The following is a 17,531-nucleotide window of genomic DNA, read 5'->3' as shown; positions in this document are numbered from 1 at the left end:
TCACAGAATTAATGTAGGTAATATGGTGTAGTAGAGATGTTGAAGCGCAACATTGCTATTTACCTTTATTCTTTGATACGCGGACAGAGTTTTTGCAACTTAAAAAACATTTCTTAGTGAGCAGTAAATAAGGGATTCTAGAAATGCTACAAACCATTAGAAAGTAACGAAACCAAATTGGCGCGCCTAAATTGCAAGGCACTATTTAAAACTCCGTACATACAAACTCTATCAATGTTTTTTCCGAAGAACTATATTATTCTGGAATTGTAAACTTAAAAGTTAAAACTAACTTGTATCATCATCTGGTGAGCTCAAGAAGCTCGAAGAAGCTGCTAATGGAGATTCTGCTCGGCTTGTTTGCTGCGAAAATCAAATGGTTTTGAAAATCATCATAAAGATAGAAACTCACCGAAATCAATTTCTTATTTATGTCATTATGATTCTGATTATTATGCATTGCGTGATGATTGTTAAGAACTGGCTCCGCGGAGCCAACTCTTCGATTTCCACCGCTACTCGCCGTACTAGCACTAGAAGACTTGTGCTCCATAACATTTAATGGACTCGAGTTACAATTATCCGGGCTTGTTCGGGAGGAGATTGGCGGAGGTGGGGTGACAAGTGAGGTGCCTAGAAGTTGGTTGATTAGAAATTAACTCCCCAGAATTTCATGAAAACCTGAAGCACTCTGAGCAACTCGGGACGTGGTACGATCTGGATTTGAGATTCTTCTAGGAGTTCCTCCTCCAGAGTGATGATCGTGGCTGGCTTGTTGTTGTAGTGGTGTCAGAGATGAAGATGAGCAAGTGAGACCGGATTGCTGAGGATTCGAGTGATCCGATTGAACGACTGTAAAATATTAATGATTTCAGAAATCACTGGAAATCTAAATTTTTCGTCATAGAGTCCGAAAAAAGAACTGACAGGTTGAGAAGTTACCTCCGCTGTCAATGCTGCGAGTATCGGCATCAGGAAGTGAAGTATCATGGCATGTATCATGAGCATATGAAGAAGGAGTGGCAAGTGAATGACGTGGAGATGTTGAGCGTGTTGATGGACGAGATTCTGGAGATGAGTCGTCATCATCATCAGTACTATAGAGACGATTTGCATGAGCATGAGTATGCCGGGAGAATCGTTCCATATTAGCTTCACGACGAGACGTCGGTGTTGTAGATGTTGGTGGTGGAGCTGGAGATGTGGTTGCTGAAGTTGAGCCAACTGGGGTTTTGTTGTTCAGAGCACGACGTGGAACGCCTGACTGGACGAAGGATTCACCATCCGACGAACTTCTGAAATTCGGAGTATAGTTATATATTCCAGATTGTTACTTGGATTGTATATTAGAATGTGACTCGTAACTGATCAGATTTTTTTAAAAATTTCCCGAAAATTCCGATTTTTGAGAAGAATATAAACCGAAACTGCATTTAATCACGTAAATTTCCAAACTATCGGAAACATGAATTATGAATTATTCAAGTTACTAAAAGTGTTCAATTTTCTCACAAAGAAAATCGGAGTAAAATATTTTTTGACTTACGCTGCTTTCTCCTCATCATCCACTGACATACTGCTCATCACTTTCTCGTTTACCCATCTTGGTTGAATCCTGGGTCTCGGAGATTTCGACCTAAATTCAATTTCTGTTAATCTTTCTACAGACAATAAATTTCTATTGGTTAGGATTTGGGAATCGAGAAAACGAAGAAAACAAAACGGCAGATGAAAATCAAAAATAACAACCTGTCGAGCGGTTCGATGGCCTGAAGCACAGAGCAGATGCTGGGACGACTTGAGCTTAAAATAAGAAAAGGCGAAGTTAAGAGAAAAGCAACATAGGATTTGGGTTGGTTAGGGAAGGTTAGTTACGTGCAGAACTTAGAATTTTTGTTAGTTTGTTAGTGTTATCAGTTGTAACAGCAAAAACTTTTCAATTTTCACACTAATTACTTTCTAAACATACCTTGGAAATTCGATACCGCCATGTCCAGTATTTCTTCGAGTTCCATTTGGAAGAGGTGAAGTGGGTCCTCCATTCATCTGAAGTCCTGGTGAGTTACATACTCCCGGCGATGCCCATTTTGGTGTTGTCATCTGACAAGATGATGTGGATGGCATTGTCATTGGCTGTGGTCCAGCACCACCGGGTGTTCCAGAAAGTGGAGTAGCTGCAGAAGAAGCATTCGGAAGAGTTCCGTTTGTAGTGACTGGAACGTAATAGGGTAGTCGGTCATCTGGACGTTGGAATTCTGGCATCTCTTTGTAGAACCAGGCGCCAGACTTCTTCCATAGCTGGAAAATTGAGAAATTTCAAATTAGGAAGAAAACAATTGATTGGCAAGCAAAAAAGGTAAAAATTATAAAGAAACACTTATTATGAAATATAAAATTGCTTTGTTAAGCTTCAGTTAATAGCAATAAATTTATCTCATTTGGCTAATTAAAAAAAGTAGAGCTTCAGAAATTCGTTCAAAAAAATCCAAGAAATAGGACTAATTTTCCACTAAACTTTCGACCTACTTCTAGTTTTTTATAGAAGCTCTAGAGAACTCATTAAATTTAAGATTTAAGATTTTCGTAAACAATGATACCATAACAAAGGGTGTGAGAATGCGGATTGAAAGAGTGAAAGCAAAAATGGACAACAAACAATTGAAAATCAGTCCCCAAAAAACAAAAGTTTCAAGAAATAAATTGACAAAAGAAGTCAATGGACAGAGGACATGGACAGAAGAGAGAAAACTCTTGAAAGAACGCGGACAACCAGCAGAAACCACTAACCACCTCTCTGGCTTCTGAGCAAATTTTGCAAAGGAATACTGTCTCCACTTTTCCAGTCGTTTGATTCACATCAGTTGTCTCGACTCCGCAGTTTCGTTGGCACACGTACTAAAATTTTGCACATTTTTTTGAGTGTTTCGAAATATTTTCAGTTTAAAAATCGTTTTTTAAGTGTTGTTAAAAATCTATTCTACACTAATTATCTCATGGCTTCTACACTGACATTTCAGAATTTGCGAACATAACTTTTATCCTACATTTTTTAAAACATTGAACAGGCGAAGCCAAGTAACACACAGAGCTAGCCCACTCTTGGGGGGAAAAATATATATCAAAAAATATAATTGAGAAGTTTCCTTCGACAAAGCTTTGGCAAGGGTTTGCTTAGGTTTGTCCAATCTTAATTAACTTTTTAACTTCTTGCCAAAAAACACAAATAACTCCATATAATGATTGTAATTTCATAAAGTTTAATTTTCTTGTGCACTTCAAAATCTTTTTTTTTCACCCTTTTAAACGATCCCCATCTCAAAAAAAAATCAATAAATCTACCTTTCTACAATCCACACACATTGCTGCATAGCTTTTCGATGCGAGTAGTCCGAACTCGGTATGACATAACAAACAGTGTGTTACACCATTTCCTGTCGCCCGCCTCCTCATTTTTTCTAGACGATCCACCATTTTTCTGAAATATTCGTCAAATAATTTCCTTCCTCTTTGAAGCAGCAATTTTCATATTTTCCGTGTAAAACTGAAATTCATTTTCGACGCTCTCGGATTGTCCGCATGACTTATTCAAACGATGCAAGAGAAATCTGGTGAACCTCACCGGAATTTCTAATGAATTTCTTTATTTTTCTGCTTCTTTTCGATGAAATGACGTAGAAAATCATAGCTTCACAGACAAAGATCATGAACTTTCAAAGATTTCTTAGTGATCAACTGAACACCGAACTTTTTAAAATTTTTTAAATTGAGAGATCGATCCGAAATTCAAAATTTAAGAATATTGAAAAAATCTTACCCAATCCTCTGTTGTTCTTTTGATTTGCTCTCTTCCGCTTTTGCAAGGACCTTCTGAATGTGTTCTTGCTCGGCGGCAGTAATCGATCCAGTTTGAGCTTTTGAGTTGGTTGGGGATCGCGCTGTTGCCGTCCGTACGGACCATCCTGATTTTAATCTGAAAGTTTTCATGAAGAGCAGATTCAGCATCTGCCAGCCTAAACATTTCAGTTCTAGAACATCACGAAAACTCACTGTGCTCTTAAATGCAAATGCCGATCACTTGGACAGACCCATTTATTCTGTGTTCCACCGATTTCCCAATCATTCATCAGATCTACAAAAAGGAAGTTTCAATAATTCCTGCTTTTCTCATTCGCATACATTATTCTCCTCTCTTTGCCCTAAATTCTAATTTCAAAATCTCTTCGGCTCAAGCTCATTTTCTGCTCTGGCTCCTGCTTTACGTGTGCATGTGAGCCACCAGAAGCTCGGTGAGCACACACATACACACATAGCCACAAGATTGCCTTGCGAAAAGCAGTGGTAGTAGAAACAACGGGCAAAACGATTACACTTTTTTTTTGGAAAACTGCTCGTTGAGCACAGAGATTTCAGTGATGATGATGATGATGTAGTTAAAAGGAAATAACAGGAAAACAAAGGTATTAAAAATTGAAAAGAAAGATGAAGAGAATCCTTATATAAATCAACACTTTTAGAAAAATAAGAAAATATTTACAAATCAAGTCAGAGATCAAAACTTTTGGATTAAGTTATGAATTGTTCACTGGCAAAAATAAAAACTACATTCTTGATTTTTGCAGAAATTCTGGTTTTTCTTAATCTTTCTTATTAATCTTACGTGTAGATGTTTTTTGACTGTACCGCCACGATTTTATAGTTAGTTGTAGTGTGCGACTTTTTGCAATAAGAATTATGTGAAGATTTAAATTATGTAGTTTTTTCGAAGGATGAATATAAAATTGAGATCGTTCGTCCATAGTATGTAAATTTGAAAACATTTAGGTTAGAAAAAGTGCAACAGTTGAATAAACAATTAAAAATTTTAGAGAATTTACTACGACCCGTTACGACGATGTAAGATCGATTCAAATTCCAGGTAACCACGATAACAACAAATCTTGAGACAACACTTTCCACCTTATTCCTAACTATTTAACAACTCGGAAATTTACCTTTTTTCGACTCCAAAAAACCTGACAAATGTCGCAATAGCCCAATTTTCGGCGGCACCCGGCGAGGGGTGGGCGGAATTTGCGGAACAATATTAGAAATAGCGGAAGCTGGTAGATCCGATGTGGAAGTTGCATTATTGTTCGTCAGATTTGAAATAGAAAATGTGGACGATGAGGCCGTCGTTATGGACGGTGAAGGTGTCGTTCTACGCGAGAACATTGTGTTCCGTTGTTAATTGAATAGGATGGCTCAGGGGGAAGGAGGGATGAGGCAAATTAGCGTGCCTTAGATAGAAAAGGGAAGGAAACTCGTGCCCCGATGATTTTCAAGACAAAAACGATACAGCTTCTTCTTTTTCCTTCTCTTTTTCTTCTCGTCCTCCTGCTATTTTTTTGCTCTTTTTCATAGGCTTCTAACACCCCTCTTCTACTCTCTAGATTTCGATGCATAACTTGAATTTGAGAGGAAATAGAGATAGAGAGGGAATAGGGAAGACGTGCTACTGCTCCTCCTCCTCTTCTTGCTCTCCGGCTCCCTCAACGGTGGGAGACTCACGCGTCAGCTCCACACACAGAAAGACACAAATTAGGCAGCAGAAGCAGTAAGATGACGACGTCTCTCGTCCTCTGTTTCTCTTCTTCTCACTATCTCAAGACCTTGTTTTTGGTTTCAAGGACCGGGAATAAGCTTGTGTAGAAAAGAACATGGATTCGGGATGATATCGATTGATTTGTGAGCGTGGTTTTCTCACGCGAAGATTGAAATTTGAGATGTATCCGCGAGCCATTTCAAAGCTAGAAAAAAGACGAGAAGTCATTAGAGATGGAGTGTCTAGGGGTACTGTAGCCCTCGTGGCTCATCTAAAAATTGCAATACATAGAAAATCATGTGTTCCGGAAATAGGAGGAATTGACAAAGATCATGAACTTTTCGCATCATGATAAATTATTTTTCTGTCTTTTCTTTCAGACTGTCGTCACTTTCAAATCCAGATAAAAACAGTTTTCGAAACCAAATATGCACTGGGAAGAATATCCGAGAATGATTGAATTCAACTTTGCTTGTTAAATTGAAACTTCTAAAAAATGTTCATAACATCAGATACTGTTTCCTAGGTGTAGCAGAACTTTGAACTCAACGTTTAAAACTCCTGAATTCTGATCGGCTACAGTAATCCGAGTCCCTGTGCACTCATATTCCGAGATATAAAACTTGCACACCTCAAAGATCAGTTTGTTCTCAAATTTCTGCGATATTTTAGGAATCTATTCAATGTGACTTCACAAGTGTGACTTCTACAACTAACGCCTCCAATTGGAGCGAAGAAGCTCTATTACCACTTTTGATGAGAAAATTTGGGTGGTAAATACAAATAAACAGACGTTTGCGAATGACGTGTTTGTTGAGTGGGTGAGATGAATCAGATGATCAAACCGGGATAGTTTCAATAATATTTTTTGATCGGGAATATTTAATAAAGTGATTTTGAAAAGTTGTGGTGGGCCAAAATATATTTTCTTTCAACTGTTGAGGTCTACTCATTTTATGGGTACGTGGAAAATAAGTTTTGTCGTAAAAATTTCCAAAGACTTTTTCATTCCTATTTCCCACCTTTCTAATTTCTTTTTCGATTATTCGATCCGGCTCCAAGAATAACAAAATATGCAAAATTTAGCAGACGTTTGTTTCCCCCCAATTTTTCACCTCCTCTTTCTTTCACTGACACTTTTCTGGATTTGGCAGTGACACGAAGAGGAAAAAGGTGAGAAGCGAGAGCATTAAAAAAGAGAGGGTGTGAAATTATACATTCGACTATTTATATACCTCCCAGTAGAAAAATAAATTGAAGATTTTCGATTTGAAAAGAGAAGTGAAGGGATATTGGAAAAATATCAACGTATATGACTAAATTTTTTTGGGGTCTTTGAAAAGTGAAATTTTATTTTTTGAAAATTTATTGGGTCTGATCAATAGTAAATTGAAAAGTCAAGGCCTGTTCTAATAGTAATTGAAAAAGGTTCCGATCAAATTTATAGCAACCTTGAACTTCTCTGCAAAAGCAAACAGTCTTCAGTTTTGACAAAGTGGAGTTTTGTGCGAGAAGACCACAATTCTTCATGTTTTATTAAAAACGGGGTGCGTAAACCGTGGGAGGAGCAAAGAAAATTGTATTTTCCAATGACGTTACAGACTTTTTTGTTGAAAAAATGTGAAACTAAAGTCTAGATTACAATAAATAGCACATATAGAACATTTGTAACTAATTATCAGATTAAAAAAAAACTTGGTAGAAGAAAGTTAGACTCAAAATGGACATAATCGGTTTTTCTGACTCGTCTTCCGGTTCTACAAACAGTCTCACATTTTTTGTGCTTTTTCTCTACTACCTCTCTATTTTTCTCACAATCTCTCACTCTATTTTCATGTCTGAATGTGCTCATACACTTATAAATGATAACAGTATATTTGTAGAACATGATTGATAAGACATCTTAAACGAATTTCCACAAATACTTTAATTTTCATATTTTTGTAATGTTACCACTAAAACGATTGAGAACTTTGAGTTAATGAGGTAATAATCTTAGGAAGACGAATTGATAAGAATTTGTAGGAAGAATTAAAAGTATTTTGGGTAGTCGGAATTTAAAACCAAAGTATTTATTTTTTAGATAGTTTCAGAATTGGAATAATTAAACCAAAAAATACAGAAAAATACAGAAAAAATTGCAAATTCTTTTACACTTTTCTCTATTCAATTATCATTTATTCTATAGAATTATTTTTCTTTATATATTGATCTCCACATTATATGTACAGTGTTTTCAGGATTACTGTATGAGGGTATGGTGCGGTAGGGTTACTGTAGATACTTTCTGCATAAAATCTAAATGATGATTCGAAAAATAATTTCAGATCATGGAACTTTCCGAGCAAATCACTGATTGATAATTTTTTATGAAAAAAAAATCAGTGTCAAAACTGCGGGTTTTCAAAGTTCTAGGCAATTTTTTTCCAAATCAAAATTTGAAGGGTGAAGTATCAACTTTCTTGCAAAATTCAACACCTAATTTTTAAATGTCTGGCAGAACTAATAAAAAATTATTTTAGTGCAAAATCAAAGAAATCAAAATAAATAATTTTTAGAAAATGTAAAAACGGAAAACAATTTTTCAAAGTATCACTACTAACATTGAAAAGAATTTTTCAAACTCAATAAGACTTGGTACAACCAGAGTTTTTGACATTACGTCAAACAAATGCTTGCAGGTTTTTGGGTAGTTTTGCTCTAACGGAAATCGAGCCGAAACAGGATGAGCATAAATCATGTGAGACCAAGGACATTTGCCTTTTTTCTTGCCATTGCACAAAACTTTACGACCTTTGTTTCATTTTTCTGAACATTATAGACTTACTTCTGATATCAACGGCAAAAAATAGCTGAAAACCAACTTTTGACGACATCTTCTGCTATAAATTTGGGTGGAAAAGCGAGCAAGTCGAGATGCTCGACACGAAGCTCAACAACTTGTGTTTTTGAGAGGATATGTCCATGCCATTCGAAATAGGCAAAAAACATACGGGAAAAATTGAATAGGATTCAAAGTCATTTCCAAAAAAAGATTTTCCGAGTGAGAGTGAGTGAGAGAATAAGAAAAAATTTTGAACCTTTTATGCTACTTTGAAGTTTTAGGCAGAACCATTTTGTGTTGGAATAGAATGAAATTAAGCAGAAACCTCGAAAATCCTCCAATTTTCTATCAAGTTATGTTTTAACAATTTGAAGTGTACTGAGTACCGTTTTATAATTTTTTAACTCACATTGTCAGCTAGAAAATGTTCTGCTGATAACACTGATATATTTGATCTCCCATTTATGAAAAATCTCAACAAGTCAAGTAAAATCAGAATTTTTAGTGGTGTTTTAGTACAGCGAAGAAATATTTTCCCAACAACATGCCACTTGGCTAGGAATAAAGTGCAGCCGATGCTTCTTTTTCTAGATTTGCCAAAACTAAGAAAAACCTAACTTTTTTTTTCTGAAAACCACCATTCGTCATAAAAAAGTGTCAGAAATCAAGTGGTTGAAAGACATAAGTCTCACATAGTAACTTTCTGGAATCGAAGGGTCGGATTTTTTTTGCTTTTCGCCACCTTCTCCTCTTTTTTATATTTCTTCCTCTTCTTCAACGTCTCTATATGTAGACGAGCAAAAAACATCCTGCTTTTGCTTCGAGGGACATATACAAAGTTTGGTTCAGAAATGAATGAAGTGGTTAGAATGAGAAAAAAGAAGAAGATGAAGCAGAGAGAAGAAGTCGGAAGGTCCCAAAACTTCTTAAAGTAGAAGAAGGATAAGGAACAAAAAACACGCGGTCCTTTAGATCACGCATCGATGGATCGACAACGTTGAGCCATAATTTATTAAGTGAAACGAAAATGAATCGTACTAAGTTCGAAAAGTTCAATGATTTCAGTGATACTATGGCGAAATGATTGTTTTTCTGATTGTGAGTATGATCTTATTCATTATGATAACTCGGCAAACTTTGCCAGCTTAAGAATGATGGAATACTTACAGTAACCAACGGTTAAAGGTACGTAGCTTCATTTGAAAGTTTGGAAAAGTTTCACATATCACCAATTATCTTTACCAGTCAAGTTCTTGTAGACTGGCACTGAATGGTCTGCATCACAGATAATTTACAATTAGCGTTCAGCACATGAATTTTTCGTTTTCAGAAAAAAAATCTCCCAACTTGAACAAAAAACTTACGGTCTTCCCGATTCATATACATCCTTTTTGAGCTGTTTGCAGCGGGAAGACGACGACAAATGTCAGTCGTCTTTTATTATCATTCGTGTGCGGTATGGAGAAGTCTAGGAAATGAAGAATAGTAACAAAACTGGAAACGATGAAGGAAAAGCGAAAATTGGATTCGGAAAACATCCAGAAAAACACATGAATGGAAGACAAGGAGAAACACTAGAATAAAACTTGTGCTCTCATCAAAAAACAGGCAAAAAGGGGGAGGAAAAGGCAGGAAGAAGGAGAAAGAAAAGTGGGCGTGTCTTGGCATAGAGGCCTAACTAATTATGCTAAAGCTTGTGAAAAGAAACAGAAGAAGATGTTGTAGATGATGAGACGACGAGAGTGACACACACACATGCACACAATTATTATAATTCTTCCGGAAAAGAAACAAGAAAAAAGGGCAAAAGAGACGAAAGTGACGAGAGGGATTCCTAAGTAAGTAGGTTCACGAGAGTTAGGATGAGCTTCTTCTGCTGTTGTCTTAGTTCTTAGAAACTTGTGTGGGGGTTGATGATCAGAGTTGAAACACATTTAACGTAGATCATGTTCTGAATATACGATTTGAAATATTGAAGGTCTCGAGCTGAGAACGACATTTCGAAATATGGAATTTCAAGAGAGTCTGATCACGATTATCGGGTTTTAATTCCTACATTTTTAAAGAAAATCTAAGATTTTTGCTCAACTTCCAACGGCAACTCTGAAAGATAAGAGGATCAAAGCCGTTTCAATACGTTTGATAAAAATTTTATGGTCAGGAGCGTAGGCAGGTAAGCATACGGTAGATACATATGTATGCCTGAATACATTCCTGTGCTGGTGAAACATCAAAAACAACAGTTTTAAATAAAAACGTCCTTCGAAAAACTATTTTGGCATTCAAAAATCACCTATAGATATTCAGAAAAGGCCATTCCTTCTTCCATTTATTTATTTATTTCCTATTCGTTTCGTACCTCATCCTATTTTTTATAGCTCTATTCTCGCTATTTTTTCTTTGCTTTCTCATTTTTTTCCTTAATTTCAGAGAAGAGATAGCAGAAAAAAATAAATGAGGAGAGGAAGGCGATAAAAATGCGAAACGGGGAGGTGGTGGCGTGATGAAAAATTTATGTCCAGGAACGGGCAAAATGACGGATTTTTAAAAAATAGGAAGATTGAAAGAAGATGAAAATGATAGCGAGCAACAAGAAAAAGGTCAAGATATTGAAGTCAATCCCGTTGAAAATTTTAAAAGCTATAGCATAATTTATTTATTGGCCGTAGTAAAAGCGTGTGAACAGTTTGAGCCCTAAAACCCACTACTTGACAAGCTTTTTTTCTTTAAGACGTAAAAATCAGCAGTGGACAGTTTGCAACCCATCTTTTCAGACAATCTAGCATTCCATTGCTGAAATTTCGAAAAAAAATTAAGCTTTGAGATGAGCAATCAAGTAATATATGTTGATAAAAATCCATATTTAAGAAGATTCATTCTATACTTGATCGAAAATCGAAGAAAGATTAAACGACGTATGTTTATGGAATAATACATAACCATTTGTCTTCTCAGGAATAAAAAAAAAAGAATTAGAGGTACATCACCTCGAAAAAACATTCAGGACAATTATTTTATGTAATCGTCTTTTTTGGATATATGTTGATCAAAAATGAAGGTTTTTTGCAGAGATTCGAGATGCTTGGATCAAATTGAAGCCCAAATTTAAAAACCAAAAATTTGCAGGCTCATAAAAACTAGTAGTGACCATCTTATATTTGCACAACATAGATCTTTTGACCTTTTCTTACATTTTTTTGAATCATTTTGACATATATAGAGGGGCTCTCTGCGTGGGCAGTTCCAAGGTTCCAAACAAAAAATTCATAAAATATTCTTGACAAACGCACACATTCTAAAAAAGTGTAAATGTGTGTGTATAGAATTTCCAATTTCTCGTCAAATTAGTGCTCATCTCCATGTTGTTGCGCAACGACAACACATAAGAGTTTTGTTCCGAAATAGAGACGAAGAATATGGAAATTGAAATTTTTTCATCTTGAGAAAGAACATTTGGAACGATTGGGAAAGCATCCAGAGTGACCGAATTATTTTTTTATTTGCCAATTTTTTAAAGAGGAAATGAAGAAATTGAAGAAGAGAGGGAAGGGATTATTAATTACATCGCTGAGAAAACATGTCTCAAAAAATTTTTATGAAATGTTTTTTTAAAACGCACTTAACCATTTCGACCAATTTATCCGTTTCCTCCTACAATCCATTAAAAAAATTTTCCGTGCAATTTAAACATATTTTGAAAACTTAAAAGATCGAGAATTTTAGGAAATTGTAGGGAAGAGTCAGCAAAATTCTGAAAAGTGAAAATATTCTAGCAGAAAAAACCTGGGAGAGACCTTTTCGCTACGAATATTTTCATCAAACTGGGTCGTCATCGTCGTCGTCCAAAACCACACTTTGGTTGCCCTATTCCCGCCTTCACAGAGTAAAATTGCCCTGGGAGTGGAGCAAAAAAAGAGCATGGCTCACTCGAAATTTGAGAACACCGGAGCTTTGTATTTGGGAAAACCAAGTGGCGAAAAATAGGGGGAAAAGGCAGATGAAGGAAAGAAGGCGTAGAATAGCAATTTCCGGATGGACGCGCACAAGTTCCAGGAGTTCTGAGTTAGATGAGGTAGATGGTGGGAGGGAATGGCATAGAAGAAGAAAAACATTTAAAATCTAAAGAAAGTGTTCCAAATGTTAGAGAAAGCTTTTAAAATAATGAGAATTAGGTGCACATATTTACTGGAAAATCTCAACTGGAATTTAAAAGATGTTTTAAAGTTGTGAGCTACAGGAAAAAAAAAGAATTTTCATCAGCGATGAGTTTTCAAAAAAATTAATTTTGTGTCCGCAACGTCTCGAAAAAACCAAAAAAGAAAAGCTACCTTTGAAATTCAAAAATTTTAACAATCTATCTAATAGTAAACATTTCAATTTCTGTCAAATTTTATATTTTTCTATCGGCACCTGTTCACATGAATAAATGATGATATATTCAGATTTTTGCTACTCATTTGATTTTAAAAAATACTTTTTTATAGTACAAATGTAGAATCCATTACCAGAAAACTGCACTGTAAGCTTTTCTGTTTTACTGCCTGCTTTGAGGTTCCCGAAATGCACTACATAGGCGCTAGGTAGGCATGTAGGCAGGCAGACAAGCATGATTATTTGCCTGCCAATCATGAAAAGTTAAGCTTTCTGCTACCAAGATAAAAATCAAAATATTGGATGATGTGGAACCAGATTCAGCACTAAATCTCTCACTAACCAAAACCATCATTTCCGGTGCAAATGCAAATACATCTCATCTCCATTTATGTTAATTTCAATCACATAACAAACACAACATAAGAAGAGAAATAAATTGCGTAGGGCAGTTTTTTCAGTCTTTCATTTCCAGTGCAAGTTAGAAACTTCTTGGATAACAAATTGGAACTATTTGAAGAATTGCTGGAAAGGGCAAGTGGAAAATTTTCAAAATCTAAACCTAAATGCCATGAGAAAATTCGCAAATTCAAAAGCAAACAAATCAAATTTGATTTTTGCAGAGAAAAAAGAGGTGACGGAATTTTTCAAGGTATGGAAAAAATGAGGAAACTCGATCAGCCGGAACATAATTTGCCAATAACCGCTTGAAATTAATAGAGAAGTCAATCAAGCAAATGATTTTTCCCTTGTTCGATTAGAAGCTCTGTGGAAGTGATTGATTTATGTGTATTTCTCACTATCAGTTCTCAATCCCCGAAAAAAAATTATAGGTTAGAATTGTCGTCAATTTGAGCGATATGTATTCAACAAAATTATTGGTAAAACGGTAATAAAACTTAGTTAGTGAAAACAATACGAAGCTTGGCAAAGAAAAAATAATAAAGCATAGAAGACGTTCGGTATTAAAGTCTTCTAAAATCGTAGTTTTTAAAATTATAATTGTATGCTAAAAATTACTGCTTAAATGTTCCGAGTTGCTGGAAATAATTGTTGGAGAATTTCGAAAATTCCTGGTTAAGAAAGATCTTTATTTGAAAAAACGATCTTTTAACTGTTCTAAAACTCAAAAATACTATTACCAAGCACATATTCCATTTTTTCCACAAATATTTCAAACAATACATAAAAATCACTGAAAAGTGGGTGGTAGAGTAGCCTTTAGTCCCAAGGAATGTCCAGATAACACAATCCCAAGAGGCTAGTTTTACAAGAAAAAATAGCTTCATCTTCCAAAATCTTGCAGAGTAAAACTGGAAGGAAGTGTTTTTGTAGAAAGGGAAAATTCAGAATTCAAAGAAAAACGTGTTTTTATTTTTTTCAGCTCGATGAAAGATTTGAGAGATGAGAGTTTCATTTCAAATTCATTTCTGAATATTAAAGTTTTGAGAGATTCAAAGACTTTTGCAGAAAGTCACACGGCCCATTGAAAATAAACATTCGAAATTCGAAAGAAAAGTCAGAATGAAATTGATAATTGCAGGAAACTAAACGGAGGTTTAGTTTAGTTTTTATTCAGTTAATTGCACATTGAATATGCATACTTCTTGAGAGAATCAGAATATTAAATTAGAAATAATTCTAGAAATCAACTTTTTTTAGCATTAAAACATTTGGAATATTCTCTTACAATTAATATTGTCAGCCATAGTTGGTGTAATTGGGAAATCGATTTACTTTCTCCAACTGATCGGAGAGTTGGACAATTTTTAAATATTTTGCATGCTTCTCCTTTTTTTTTGTGGAAGTTTATATGAAAAAGTTCCAGTTTGACATTAAAAAAAAATGCTTGAATTCTCAAAGAACTGGATCTTTGCTGCCGATAACATCGTTTCTGGGGGTGGAAGGCTCAGTGATTATCAGTATACTTACAGATTTGAAGCTTAATGTGTAAATCCATTGTCCAAATCTCATTTGACGCTAAAATTTTGTAGAAAAAAAAGAAAAAAAATGGGGCCTTCATTCCGAGATGACAAACTTTTTGGTGGCAAAGGTTCTTTGGGGGCATAGTACCCAAGGAGACAAAGTATCCAGTAGACAAACTGGGGTGTATCTTGGGGGGCATATCTTTTGTGACAACCTTTTTTTCAACTAGATTTTTATATGTATTTTTCAACTAATTTTTGTTCACATTTTTCTGGAATAAGTTTTTTAATGCAATTTTCAATCGATTTTCGGTTATAATTCCCTCACAATTGAATGTATGAACGATGGTCTTTTGGGAAAAGCTGTAAAACGTCCAACTAACTTGGAATATCGTGAGGCCCTTCCTGATGGTCTGATCCTTCGGAGCTGAAGAATCAGAACATCAGGAAGAGCCTCGTGATCCTTTGGAGCTGAAGTATCAGACCATCAGGAGGTACCCTTACGATCCTTCTTATCTGAAGGATCAGAACATCAGAAGGTACCCATGTGATCCTTCGTAGCTGAAGGATCAGACCATCAGGAAGGGCCTCACGATATTCCAAGTTAGTTGGACGTTTTACAGCTTTTCCCAAAAGACCATCGTTCATACATTCAATTGTGAGGGAATTATAACCGAAAATCGATTGAAAATTGCATTAAAAAACTTATTCCAGAAAAATGTGAACAAAAATTAGTTGAAAAATACATATAAAAATCTAGTTGAAAAAAAGGTTGTCACAAAAGATATGCCCCCCAAGATACACCCCAGTTTGTCTACTGGATACTTTGTCTCCTTGGGTACTATGCCCCCAAAGAACCTTTGCCACCAAAAAGTTTGTCATCTCGGAATGAAGGCCAAAAAATGGATAATGGAACAAAGAGGATGTAGTAAGGGAAAAATGATGATGAGCAAACGGATATTGTGTTCCAGACTGCAAAACTGGTAAAATGGATGGAAAAAAAAACCAAAAAGCAGAGTATGGGAAGAGAATGGAAAAACAAAAATGAATGTCTCACGTGACATACTTCGCCATCTTCTTCATCTCTTCAGGAGCAGCTTTCACTTTTCCTAATTGGCTCCTCTTCTATGTCTTAAGCCCATCTGACTTTCTGACTTTTCTTTTTTTGAGAATGATTCAATTATTATCTGGTTCGGACGGAAAAAGGAAGGATATAGATGAATGAACAGTCGACGAAACATCTTACAAGAGAAAGAAATGAGTCAGCAATCGAATTATTACGGATTCCAGGAAACAGAAAGTCTTTACTACAAAATTACTATTCTTAAATTAATTTTGCAAGAAATTTGGAAACATTTCTGTCAGGTTTTTAAAACTTTTGGGTTTTTTGTAGACACAATGAAACAAAACTCATTCTTCAAGAAAATGTCAAATCGTCTTTAATTTTGTAAGGAATTAAATGAAAATGATCCCCAACACAATATATAACAAATCTGTTTCAAAATTCAACACTCTTCCAATTTATAAATCGGTAGAGCTTAGGGTTTGAAATTTTGAAATGTGTTAATCTGAAATTAAAAATAAAATAAACTAACCAATTTTATCTCCATGTTGTGCATTGAAGAACGCCTCGGACAGCTTTCGTACTATAAAAAATGAACCCGTCAACATTGAATTCGACATTTCTTTTTTGGATAGAATTTGTGGTTCTTATAGTTTTTGAAAACGATTTAGTTTTCTGAAATGTTAAAACATATTTTTCAGAGAAAGAATAGAAATAAGAATAAGAAGTGGCCCAACTCAAGAAATTTCGAAGCGGGAAGCATTGAGGATAATAAAATCAAAAAGAAAAAGTGTGAGGGCTCAATTCCCTAGGTACCTCCCACTTTGCTTGAAATATTTTCTTGTTTTATTGGAACTAGCAAGTATATGGTATATGTATTAACTTCCGTATTGAGATAAAATTGGTGTCTCTGGAAAATACAGTAGCAAGCCGTGTCAAGCACTACATTCAGGAAATTCATTTTTCTCTTTTTTCTGTGGGTACTAAATCTTTTAGAGACCTTTCCGGCTTTTGAGCCAACTTTCCGTTCTTTTCTGACAAGTATTTATCCTGCGAGACCTACGTCAACTTCTTGCAAATTTAAAGATATTCTACGCTTTAATCTAAAGAAAATAAGAAGGTTTTTAAAAAGTTCAGGTTGGTGTGAATGGTAAAATAAATCTGAAAATATTTGCTTGAGGCTTTGAGAACAAAACCCAAAAGAGAAGGCTATGAAGCCGACGCTTTCAAATATTCACAGAGCTTTACTCAATTCAAAAAATCCGTACGAGAAACCCAACAAAATTGATGACCTTTTTGTTGTTTTGTGCCACTGCCATTTTCGTCTATTTTCACGAGCTGTGAAAATGTGAAAAATGGGAAAAACCCAAAAAACGTATTAATTTCGATATGGGAACCTCGCCGCACGAAAAAATGGTTGTGTTTTTTGCTTTGGGTTACGAGGAAAAGAACAAAAGAAGGAAGGAAATCTGATCGGATGGTTGAGAAAAGGGAGAAAAGTAGAAGAAATGGAAAAATAACGAGATAATAGAAGAGAATAGGTTCTTTTGTACAATTATGTGTATTTTTGATGATTTGTTTACACTAAAATTGTTAGAAAACGTGTGCAGAAAGAGTTCTCCAGAAAAAAGTTGTCAATTATTTTCCCATGTAAACTTAGATTATACAATGTGAGAACAACAAAAAATAATACTTTTGATTTTGTTTGTTTATTTAAAAATATTATTTTAAAGCTGGGAAATAAGCGCAAATATTTTTTTTTGCATG

General features: G+C 35.2%; 1 protein-coding gene and 1 non-coding gene across 5 annotated transcripts in view; one reads left to right on the top strand and one right to left on the bottom strand.

Moving 5' to 3' along the window:
* Positions 1-17,531, bottom strand: part of rbf-1 (Rabphilin-1) — a gene marked incomplete at both ends in the record, with an annotated part of 28,239 nt that overhangs the window by 3,119 nt on the left and 7,589 nt on the right. The window contains 12 exons of one of the 4 annotated variants that reach the window (NM_001379772.1): positions 294-363; positions 413-633; positions 682-852; positions 943-1,295; positions 1,547-1,636; positions 1,750-1,803; positions 1,970-2,298; positions 2,788-2,895; positions 3,340-3,475; positions 3,815-3,970; positions 4,048-4,129; positions 16,297-16,347. In NM_001379772.1, the coding sequence (NP_001367825.1) occupies positions 294-363; positions 413-633; positions 682-852; positions 943-1,295; positions 1,547-1,636; positions 1,750-1,803; positions 1,970-2,298; positions 2,788-2,895; positions 3,340-3,475; positions 3,815-3,970; positions 4,048-4,129; positions 16,297-16,347 (1,821 nt within the window). Of the gene's footprint in view, positions 1-293; positions 364-412; positions 634-681; positions 853-942; positions 1,296-1,546; positions 1,637-1,749; positions 1,804-1,969; positions 2,299-2,787; positions 2,896-3,339; positions 3,476-3,814; positions 3,971-4,047; positions 4,130-4,991; positions 5,212-9,769; positions 9,874-16,296; positions 16,348-17,531 lie in introns of those variants that run through there. The other 3 variants (NM_001392126.1, NM_001027396.5, NM_001027395.5) reach the window with 3 other exon arrangements.
* F37A4.10 lies at positions 10,861-10,951 on the top strand. Its single transcript, NR_052387.1, has one exon. It is a non-coding gene; the product is annotated as an Unclassified non-coding RNA F37A4.10 (non-coding RNA).

Source organism: Caenorhabditis elegans, chromosome III (genome assembly GCF_000002985.6).
Source record: "Caenorhabditis elegans chromosome III".
NCBI classification, from domain to species: Eukaryota; Metazoa; Nematoda; class Chromadorea; order Rhabditida; family Rhabditidae; genus Caenorhabditis; species Caenorhabditis elegans.
Note: the sequence above shows the minus strand (reverse complement) of the source record. Positions and strands in the feature narration are given on the sequence as shown.